General features: G+C 51.3%; 1 protein-coding gene across 1 annotated transcript; it reads left to right on the top strand.

Annotated features, from left to right (window-relative positions):
- The first annotated feature begins 326 nt into the window (after positions 1-326).
- Positions 327-7601, top strand: PXMP4 (peroxisomal membrane protein 4). Its single transcript, XM_042050824.1, has 4 exons — positions 327-488; positions 822-884; positions 1449-1647; positions 2557-7601. Exons 1-4 carry the CDS (start codon positions 358-360, stop codon positions 2818-2820), a joined length of 657 nt encoding a protein of 218 aa, XP_041906758.1. The 5' UTR covers positions 327-357; the 3' UTR covers positions 2821-7601.
- Positions 7602-11643: the final 4042 nt, after the last annotated feature.

Genomic DNA, 11643 nt, shown 5'->3' with positions numbered 1-11643 from the left:
CGGGGCGCGGCGGAGCGGCACTGCGACAGCCCGCGGAGAGCGGGCGGAGAGCGGGCGGGGACTGCCCGGCGGCCGCCCCTGCCCTGTTCGGGCTTCCGGCACGGCCACGGCGGCCACGACCCCCAGCCCATGACCGGGCTGCGCCGGACCGGGCTCCCAGCGGTGCCCGCCGCCCTCACGAAGCGGGTGGGCGGGACACCTCGCTCAACTTCCATTGGCTGCAAGGCAGGTGCTCCGCACCAATGAGAGGGTGAAGTGGTACCGCTTATTGGTCGAGAACAGTGATTGACAGGAGTGTGAGCCTATGAGCGCGGCGGGCGGGGCGCCGCCCCCGGAAGCGGCGCGCGGCGCGGGGCCATGGCGGGCGGTGCCATGGCGGGCGGTGCGGAGTCGTTCCGCGCTCTACTCCGCGCCGCCAACGCGCTCCTGCAGAAGCGCCGCTACCATGCCGCGCTCGCCGTCATCAAGGGCTTCCGCAACGGCGCTGTGTGAGTGCCGGGCACGGGGGGACGGGTTCTCGGTCCCCCCGCTCGGTGGGGAGGCCGGGGATGCTGTGCGAGGGGTGCGCGGAGGCGATTCCGCCTCCCTCACCTGCACTTGGGGTGGTTTGAGCTGGGTTTGGGGTCCCCTTCGGGCCTGGCTCGCTGAGGTGCGTGTGCTCTTCTCTCTCTGGCTGGGCTCCTCGCGGTTTGCTGTGCTGCTGGGCTGGCTTAAAAGCAATAGATATTTGGCTAAGTAGCCTTTTTCGGCTGTTAATAGAATAAAAACACAATAGAAATAGTATAAAACAATCTCTGTGAAATATCTGTCCACCTTTGCAGTTATGGAGCCAAAATCCGTGCCCCGCACGCTCTGGTGATGACTTTCCTGTTCAAGAGTGGAAGGTATGAACCCTAATTCTGCATTTCTGTATTGCTGCTTTAAACGTTTTCATCCCAGCTGTCTGCTTTTCATGTTTCTAGAGTGTTTAAAAAGCAGAAGGATGTGTGAGCCATGGTTGAGCCTTGTTCTGATAGTGAAGCACATACAAATATATATAAATGAGGGGATTAATCACTTAAGGAATCGTTGATGAGAACCAGAGGGCAGATTAGCAGATGCCAACAGCAATGTTCTGTTCTGTGTGGAAATATGGGAACCCAGGCTATGGCTGTGCACGTTGTGCCTTTCCTTGAGTGCCAGAGGTTTGCATTTAGTAAAAAAAAAAAAAACCAAAACCCAAAAACTTAAAGAGCTGTTTGAGTAGTCGTAAAATTAGACAGAGGCACAGTCCACAGTCTGGGTAGGGCTGTTCTGATGAGTGAGCCAGAGGTGAGGGGATTTCTCCTTCCCAAGACATTCCTGCAGTGCCCAAGCCATCAGTGTAGGTCAGGAGTGCAGTGACCAAGCTGAGTGAGTGCAGGGGTCCAGCCTTTTCGCTCTCCTAATTGTCTGTTTCTTTCCTTCAGTTTAAGGGAAAAACTGAAATCCATTGCCCAGGCTACGTATGCTCATTCCCGGAACTTGGCCTATTTTGTGTTCACCTACAAGGGGCTCCTGGCAGCGCAGTCCCGGCTGCAGGGGAAAAAAATCCCATTTCATTCTTTCCTTGCAGCCTGCATTGGGGGCTGGCTGGTGTTTGGTGACAACAATCCCATCAACAGCCAGGTAAAGGCACTTGCTGAAAGTTTCTTTGGCCAGGAAAAACAACAGGTGTGTCAAGAAGTGGTTGGTGGCACCTTTTTTCTGGTGGTTCTGACCACATAGCATTGCTCTTTTATTGTATTCTTTGCACAGATTGCTGTTTCAACTGCTCTGCACTCAAATCCCAGAGGTAGTTGTGTGTCTGCCATGAACAGTGTGGGCAGTTGGAGTGCTGGAAGCCCAGGTTTGCCTCCAGAGCTGCACTGAGCTCCTGGGAAGGGCAGTCAGGTTATCCAAAGATGTGGGGTTATCCCATCTGTCACCTGAGCTGTGGTCACTGCCTGTGTGCTGTGTGCTCCTGGTCTGGAGTGTTGTGAGTGTAGAACTTGATGAGTTAGAGCTGCACTGAACTAAACTGGTTAAACTGACAACTAAACTGGTTAAACTGAGCAGAGTTGCTCAGGGGATGTTTGATTTAAAGCTGGGCGTTAACACACAGTCACAAACCAATGAGTGAAGCACAGAGATGCAGATTAATCCAAAGCGCTTGACTTAAGCCAGGCCTTCAGTGTGGTGTTAGGCTGTGTCCAGACTCCTCAGTTCACACCTGCTTGGCAGGACTGCTCTGGGACTGTTCCATCAGTGCATCTGAGGTGGCAGGAACTGGGCAAAGACAAAAGTTGTGCAACTGCACAGATGTGTTGTGTGAAGTGCAGCCTGTTGATTGCTAAATCAGAGCAGCAGGACTCTGAGGCCGTGGGGAAGACACAAACACCCGTGGTTTTGCAGCCTGCTGATACGGGAAATTACAGCCTGCTTGCTTTGAAGTGGGTGAATTGTTCCTGCCCCTCTTGGCTGGGTTGTCAGTTCTGAATCCCTGGAGCTGGCTGTGCTCAGTACTTACCCCCTGCTCTCTGGGTTTCTCCTCCTCAGATCATCATGTACCTGCTGTCCCGGATCCTGTTCGGTTTGTCTCGGCTGGCTGTGGAAAAGGGCTACATCCCACAGCCCAAGCAGGATCCCTTCCCTCTCGTGGCTGCCCTGGTGTGGGGAACAGTCCTGTGGCTCTTTGAATACCACAAGGAGACTCTGCAGCCCTCCCTGCAGTCCTCCATGACCTACCTGTACGAGGACAGTGAGGTGTGGCACGACCTGTCTGACTTCCTCATTTACAACAAAAGGACAGACAGCAAGTAGGTGCTTCACTGTCAAATGCCTTGGAATGGGATGGGACCCCCCAGCAGCTGAGGGAAAAGGTTATTCTGTTGCTCTTGACCTGTGATGTTTTTTTAATTAACATTTATCAAGCAGAGTTGGCTGTTGTCTCCTGGCCAGAATGTTCTGCTCAGTCTTTTGGCTCCTTTTTTGAGCAAGCATGCACCCCAAAGAAACTTGTTGCAGTCTTTTTTAAGAGGCCTTATTTTCCCTACAAGTGTAGCATTGGGGTTTGCTTTTTAAAAACTAAATATATTTATAAAATGACAGCCTGACACTAAGTGGAGAGTATGAAAACATCTTCTAGAGCTCATCTGAATGTTCACAAGTGTTTTTTTCTGTGCTGCTGTGCTCACCGTGGTGTGTTCGAGGAGCGAAGGGAGTGGGGAACCTGCTGAGCTCTGAAAGCAGGGCCGTCATTTCTTGATTGCTGTGGATGGCTGGAAATCCTGTTTAAACTATTACAAGGACAGTTGTGTGCTCCTTGAGAGAGTTCCTCGAGAGTTTTCCCTCAGGGAGACAATAAAATATGTGAGAATAAAACTGTTAAGATTGTCTTGCACAAGCCTGGTAAATCAGGCTTGGAAAGACCATTTTTGCTTTGGCATTTTGGGCTGAATCTGTGCCTCTGCAAAGTGCACTACTGAATACTCTGTAATTCTTTTAAACTTGTTTGTAAAGCTCTTTAAAGGTACTTGAACTTAATACCAAAAACAGTTACACAACTTGGGCTCCTCCACAGCCAGGCCTTGGATCTCATGCTGGGGACTTTGTGTGTCCGAGGGAGCAACATTTAACAAGCACTTTTATTTTGGTGGAACATGGAAGGGGTTTCTCTGAGGTCCAGAATCTGCCCTTCACACCAGTGGCACGTGTTGGCTGTAACCAGATTTGAATCCGATTTTGTACCTGTGGTTTGTGCAGGCTCGTTGCTGAGCCAGGCTGAGGCCATGAATTAATTTATTAATTATCTTCCTCTCAAAAACTGAGCTGAGCCCCAGCATAGGGCAGGACACACTGGGCTGTGGCAGAATATTGACTAGATAGCTGAGAAAGCACAAAAACTGGTTTAATTAATCAATTAATGAACTCACACTCAGTAATGCAAGGTACAGGGCCATATAACACTACACAGTTCACTCAATGATGTGCATTGAAATAATTCCTGGTACACTGGTTTGATGGGGTGATATTTCCAAGAGAATCATTAAGTTCCCTGTTCCCTTTTGGCTCTGTTGGGACTATTTGTTCACTTTCCCTGTATCCACCTGCTTTTTCCTGACCTGCCCATGTCATTGCATAATCCTGCTGATGCTCCCTTCATCTTCTTTTGAGCTTTCTTCACCCTCCAGGCTCTGGCAATTTCTCCTATTCAGTGGTACAGCTGGAACAGTACATTTAACTTCAGGGAGCTTCTGAGTAGAAAAAAATTCTGAATTTCTTCTTAAGTCATTTTTCCTTGTCCTCCTAAACTCCTTTATTGCTGTTGCACATAATCAAAGTGCTTCTCTGCTCTTTATTTTTCCACTTCTCTTTGTCCATGTGAATCCATGATGTACATGGTGCCCAAAAACCAAGATAGTTCTTTGTCATAATAACTCTCTATGATCCCTTTAACTTCTAATTTCATTGCTAACTTCTAATTAACTGCTATTACAGTCTGGACTGAAAAATTGAATTGGAACATCCATCAGTATTTAATCAGACCCCAGGAAAGCTGAAAAATTAGGAATTGGGTTTGTTTCTTCCAGTTAAATTTTTTTCTCTGTATAGATAAGCATAAAGATTCAATACAGAAAAACTGCTGAAGCTACAGGTGAGATCTGATTCCTTTATAAACATCTTTATTTCCACCACTGCTCGGTATTTGAAGCATCACAATTTTTCTGTCAGAAGCCTCAATATTGTTCCAAATAAGAGCACTGGTATTCTGCTAATATTGCTGAATTCCTACAAGCTTTGATGGGATTTCAGAAAATCCTTCCACAAGCTGTCAGCTGTAGCTTGGGAGTTGCTCCCTAAAACTATTAAACTCACAAATCCTTGACCATGTGTAATTACTGCAGCGAAGGATGCTGTGGGCTGGTTCTGTGAGCTGGGTGTCTGTGAGAAGGTTTTGATCTGTTTAATTTGTAGCTGGCATTTCTTTCTCTGAGAAAGCCTTGTGATTCCCTTAGAGGTGCAATAATTTTCCTTTGCTGGGGATTGTACTGCTGTGGCTGCTGGTGAATCACTTCTGTGTCCATGAGAAAGACAAGTGCCCTTTCCTGACCTTTTCACACTGCTCTCTGTCCTCTGTCCTCTCTAGAAAATAAATCCCAGCCAAAAACCAGTGTCTGGAGTCAGCCTGGCGGCAGTGACCACGACTTATCCTTGGTTCAAAACGCCCTTTTTCTCTTGGGAATCTCTCACTTTATAAGGAAACCCTGCCCATGCCTCCAACCATCTGCAGTTGAGCTCCAGGAGGCAGCTGCCATCCCTGGAAGCTGCAGCTCCTCCCGGGAGCACAGCCTTTGGGACTTTGCTGACGGTTGGTTTTCCCGCTGTGCTGGGCCAGGACGTTAAGCTGCAAGTCACTGCTTTCCCCAGGGAAGTAATTGGGACAGTTCCTTAATGACATCAGCCCCCATGGCTGTTCCTGGGACCAGATAGCTGGGGATGAGCCCCTTCTGCTGCCAAGGTGTTGGAACAATGCAGGCGTGTAGTAGGGAAGTGAACTAGAAGTAATTTGTCTGAGTCAGACTTTTGGGATCTGTAAGTGACACTCCCTGCCCTCCCCCAGGGCATTGTGTGGGGAATTGAGTGCCCTGTTTGGGTTCCTTTTTTATTAGCATTAAAAGCAAAAGAAATAAAGAGACAGTTGGGAAGCCACCTGCGAATCGGCCAAGTGCTTAAGAATCACAAAGAAGGGCCATTTTCTCCCCCGCAGCCCTGACTGGTTTTGAATTTTAAGATGAACATGGGGTTGTTTGTCTACAGCAACTTTATTTTCCCTTGTTATTTCTCCCTTGACACCTGACTGATGCTGAGTGTCTGAAGAGGAGCAGAGTGTCTCAGTCTTAGCTCAGTTTGTCAAAAGAGAGGATCACTGGATAAAATTGAGGTGTTTAAAATGATGCTTCTCCCTCAGATTTTAAGCCTCTCTTAGAGGCAGTGTTAAAGGTTAGTGAATCAAACTGATCAAAAGTTTTCAGCAATTCTGAGCTTTTCAAGCAGCCTGACTATCCTGGGCTATTAATCATTTATTTTATGAAGGAACAAAGCAGGCTCAGGGTTATTTACTGCCGCTGCCTGCTGCCCTGGCATACCCACTGTGCTTCCCTTCCCTTTGGAGGACAGCTTGTGTGCTGGGGCTGGCTCTGGGGATGGCTGGAGAACCCTTTCCGGGACAATTGCATTATTTAACAAAGGTGAAAATTAGACAGCTGCCTGACATTTGGGTTAGAGGAGGTTTTCTGTGCCGTGTTGGATGCTGGCAGTGAAGGAGAGGGTATTTCTGAAAGAAAAACCTGTGTTTGTCCATTTAGTGCTGCAGAGAAGGGCTCGAGGAGGCTGGGGCTGCTGGAAGGTGTGAACCTGTGTCTGTAATGGGACAGTGGGATTTGTCCTGGCCACCATCCCTGTGTCTGTGCAATAACCAGAGAAATGTCCCTGTTCAGGGCATTTTTCACAGAATCATGGGATGGTTTGGGTTGGATGGGACCTTAAAAACCATCCCACCGCTGCCATGGGCAGGGACACCTTCCACTATCCCAGGGTGCTCCAAGCACTGTCCAGCCTGGCCTTGGACACTGCCAGGGATCCAGGGGCAGCCACAGCTTCTCTGGGCACCCTGTGCCAGGGTGGAGAGGGTGCAGAGGAGCTTTGATACTGGTGCTGTGAGACTTCCTTGCCCTGGTAGAGTAGGGCAAGCTCTGCTTTAAACTGAGCTGGGTGTGGGTAGAAGGGCAGGGATGATCCCTGGCTGGTGAAAGAGACCCAAAGCAGGCAGACCCCTGTGCACACTGAGCTCTGCAGGCAGCTGGGAGCTGCTGTGGATGCTGGTGTTGGTGGAGTAACCAGAACCCTGTGCAGATCCCCTCAGTCAGGAGCAACTGTTGGGACTCCAACTCATTTTCCCTGCATCAGCACAAAGGTGACCTTTGGATAATACCCCAAGCCATGTGCTGCTCCCTACTTGTCAGGTTGTGTTTGTCTCCCTGGCTCATGCCAGCCTGAGCAGAATGTGTTTTCTGATGTTGCTTTTGAAACCCAGCAGATAAGGGAGGAGGGAAAATAAGGCATAATGTCTGTCTGCCACTGTTAATACTTTTGGGGTGTTAATCTTGGGTTTCCAACCTGTGTGTTCCTACCAGATTGGTGGAAGAGGTAACTTTTTTCCTTTACTTAGAAGAATTTTCATATCTCTGGTGATGAGGAGGGAGAAAAACAAACTAAAAACTCTATAATACAGGTGTTATTACCTCTGCTGTTGGTATATGTTTTGTGTTCATAATTGCTGTGTAATCCAGGCCCTGATTTTCTGACAGCATAGAATAAAGAACATAAACTCAGGTAACTTGTGTGACACTGATCCGAATGCTTGTGGAACTATCTTGGGTTTGGTGTTTAAAACAGTAAAAAAGAGGGGGCAGTGGGTTGTTGATGTAGCTCTGTCCACTATGAATTGCATTCTTGTGGTCATTATTTCTGTATAATCAATCTTTGAATATTACAATACTGTGCTTTCTCTAAAAATAAAAATCCTAATTTTTTGTCTTTTTTTTAAATGTTACCATTTTTAAGCTAACATATATGAAGCAATGCTCGATGATTGCATGTGTGTAGTCCTCAATGTAGAGGAGCCATGCACAAGGTGCATTTTTGGCATGGCTTGGGCTCTGGTGTTACCAGCTTGGAAACAGCCAGTGCTGCCTTGACCCCACCAGCAGATTTAATTCCTGCAGGGGTAAGGGTGCCAACTGCAGAAACAAATTGGGATGGCTGTCACCCCTTCCCCTTTTTGTTTTTTTTTTAAACATGACATACACAAATAAAGAAAATAAGGATGTCTGTGGATGATTTTGCTGCATCTCCAAGCTATAAGTTCAAAGGGAATGTGCTGTAGAGGTGACTGCTGTGGTAGTGGGGATGAAGCAATTGCTGAGTGTCTGTAAGACCAAACCTCCAGCTTTATAGCTGCTGGAATACTGGAGTGTCCAGCCTGGACCCATGAGAAGCCAAATTAACACCTCCAAACTGATTCCAGTCCTACCTTCAAGGGTTTTTTCCTCCTCACAAAGCATCATCCTCTGTCTGAGCCCTCGTTCTGCTCCAGGTGAAGCTCTGAGTGACCTGTAGGTTTTTTTCTGGCATTTTGGGTTCTCAGTGCCAGTGACCATGCTCTGAGTGCTGGGAAGTGAACTTGGGCTGGCTGCAGACACTAAGGATAGGTAGAAGCTAAAGCTTGGCTTGTTCCCAAATCACTCCTTGATAACCCCCAGGCTCCCAAGAAACACTTCAGCCTCTCCATTCTTCCACGGGGTTTGAGTGAAGGAAATGGAAGAGCCTTGTGGAATTTTAGTGTTTGTGGCGCTCTGGCTCAGAGGATGAGACAAGACTGCCCTGGCTGGGTGTGAAGAGCAGAGCAGGAGGGGAATGGGCTCCATGCCCATCGCTTCCACTGAGAGACACTCTGCATGATGTGAGCTTTAAAAACAAATACCACCAGAGGACAGGAGGAAGTCACACTTCTGAGTCTGTTGTGCCCAGTATCGAAAAGAGGAGCTGATCTGGTGTCCTGGGACAAGAAGGGCTGGTGTCATCTGTAAAAGATGCAAGGGAAGGGGCACTGCCTGGCTTTTGGGACTGGGATCTGAGAGGAGACACCTAAACCAGGGCAGCTCCCTCTGCCACAAGCCAGCTTTAGATACTCGATTTGTGCTTCCAGAAAATGGCTTTGGTTTCCACAGAGCAACAGTGATGGCTCAGGTGCCAGAGGTAAGGGACAGTAGGGTCAGGGCAGCAGAACCAGGGGGGCTCTGGGCTTTCCCCAGCTTGCCTGTCCCCACCACGGGAAGATTGTGCCACGCTACCATCTCACCATCTTGTGCACAAATCAGTGAACTGGCAACAGGGGCATTGGCAGGAGACCCCAGGGAAGTCCTGCTCCCCTTCATGCCCTGCACACATTCCAGTGCCAGCTCAGCACAGTCCGTGCGGGAGCTGCGGGAGGCAGGACCAGCTGCGATGACAGGGACGGTCCGTGTGCTCCGGGGACACCCGCATGCTGCACCTAACTGAGCACAGGGGTGCAGGTCTGCATCCTGCCGGCTCTCTTGTCACCTCGCTGCCAGGAGATGATTTTCCAGCGCAGGTACCAGCTCTGGCTCCACCTGCAGACTTTTCCCAGCACACACCCCTTGCCCTGAGGCTATCCCGCTGTGCAGGGCACCCAAACCCAGTGAAGTGCCGCGGGCTGAATCCTGCTGGAGTACAAAGTGTCTGAACAGCCTTCCTGATCCTGTGCAGGAGCGAGCGGGGCCGTGCAGACAGGGCTTTATCTGCGAGCAGCACCTGCCAGACAGCTAATCTTGGGAGCACGTCTGCACTCCTTAGCGGGGCTGCCGGGGCCGGGAGGAGGCTGCAGCTGTGCGGGAGACAGGATTCATCTGCTTCCCCTCATCCACATGCAAGGAAAGCCCCTGCCCGCCCTTCTCCCACCAGCGTTTGCCTTTCATTTGTCTCCACAGCCGCCTCTTTTCGCGCCGCCAGCGCTGAAAGCCTTGGAGAAGTTGCAGCGCAGCCTCCGGGAGAGGGAGCAGAGCCTGCTCCCCCCGAATGAGCTCCGGCATGAACTGGGGGGGGTGAACCCAGCCTTTGTGAGCCGAGCGGGAGCAGCTGGTGCAGCAGCTGTGTCCCAAACCCTGCCTCATCCCAGGAAGCGCCGGGCTGAGGCTCCCCAGGGATGGGGAGAGCACCGCCAGCCATGCGCTCCCGCCCGGCTGCTGGGGTTGCCTTTTCCCCCCTCCTCAGATGGAAGAAGCATTAACTGTGTGCAAACATCTGGTCTAACTGTTGCTTGTGCTTCGCAGTAATGATGATAGTGCCGTGGAAGGGCTCTGGAGAGTGGGCCCTGGAATATTAGAAGGACCAGGTGTTAATTAACTGTATTAATTTCCTTTAAGCAAGGCAGCGTTTCTGTTTGCTCTCGGCTGGTGAAGAAATGAGGCACAGCGAGTTGCTTTGATTGGTCACGGCCACGCACCACGTTACTGCTGTATTTAAAGACATAGGGAGCCAGGGAAATCACGGCACTGCTCCGCGTTGGCTGTCCCCAGAGGAATTGCAGCCACTGCCAAAGTATCCAGCATAAAATCCTTTAAAGCCAGAAACCTGTCAGGCCAGCACAGGGGCACTGCATGTCAGGATCTGCTCCGCAGCAGAGGAGTTAACTCATCCCTGAGAATCCTGCGTCCCACGCACTGCTGGAAAAATCAGCCCATCTCCTGCATCCCAGGCAGGCCAGGGTTGGCAGCAGGGCCGGGGCAGGAGCCAGTGCTGGCTCACAGCCCTGCCTGGCAGCAGCAAGGGGCTGGAGGCCACTGTGCTCGACCACGGACCCCCGGGGACACATGGGGGCAGCTCATGGGGGGCACAGAGGGGTGAAACCCTGGGCTCGGCTCCGAGGGATTTGGGTGCCTGGCTCAGACCCTGCTCCACACGTTCCTCATGAGCCTCCCCATGTCTGGACCCTGCCAAAGGCCTAATCTTTACATGCTTTTAAAATTTTTTTTTTTGTTATTATTAGCAGGATGTATTTTTTTCCTTTTTAATTTTGCTTCCTCAAGCAGCAGGAGGTTATCGGTGTCCTGCAGGCGGGAGATACTGGTGGTGGGAGCTGCCTGTCCCGTGTCTCGTGGGTGGACTTGCATCTCTCTCAGCATATGGGGCCACTCCCGGCTCCGTCTGCCATCCCTCTGTCCCTGCCTCTCCCCAGCCACACGGTCTCGCGGTCGGAGATAGCGTCTGGCACGGTCAAGTGCAGGTTGTGCTCCCAGCAGAGCTTTTCCTCCACCCTGTAAGGGGTTATCAACCCGTCCTGAAGGAGCTGCCGAGATCCACAGCTGTTTGGTGTTTGGAAACACAGAATGCCGTGAATCATCCACCAAACGGATGGAACAGATTGCAGCATTCCAGTCCTTCCGTGCGTGCTGGACCCCTGGAGCAGCGTCAGAGCCTGAAGGCTCCAGACTTGCCTGACAGCCTCATCCATGGTCTCGGGGCTGCTTTGAAAAAGGGAGATGGACAATCCTGAACTGATCCCTTCATCACTCCAACAGTTTTAGACAAAAATCCTGCAGACACCTTGCCCCGCAGTACAGGAGAGCTCCTGCCCCAGCACGGTGAGGACCCACTGATGCCCCCAGTGCTGGGGGGGATGCCACGGGCCTGGGGCAGGCTGCGGTTGCTGTCACCCCGCGGGAAGGGGCACTCACGGGGGGCAGCCTGGGACACCCCGCAGAGCCCAAAGCCACCCTCTTCCCCACCAGTGATACCCGTGGGAGGGCAGAGTCCGCAGGGCAGGGGAGCACTGTGAACTTTGCTCATGGGTGTGTGCCGCTGCCCTCCCGGGCCATCCGGAGCGGGGAGCGGCCGCAAGCCCATCACCCGGCGAGGCTGAGCTCGGGCCGTGATCCGACTTAAAATCCCCACGGGTGGACAGAGCGGGACCCGCGGCCGGTTCGGAGCGGGGAACCCGCGGGGGGACACAGGAGGAGGACAGCCCCGGGGGGACACAAACAGGGACACGGGAGGGGGACAGCC

Source organism: Corvus kubaryi, unplaced genomic scaffold (assembly GCF_017639235.1).
Source record: "Corvus kubaryi isolate FWS band 111438036 unplaced genomic scaffold, C.kubaryi_AGA036_p1.0 134, whole genome shotgun sequence".
Taxonomy (NCBI): Eukaryota; Metazoa; Chordata; class Aves; order Passeriformes; family Corvidae; genus Corvus; species Corvus kubaryi.
Note: the sequence above shows the minus strand (reverse complement) of the source record. Positions and strands in the feature narration are given on the sequence as shown.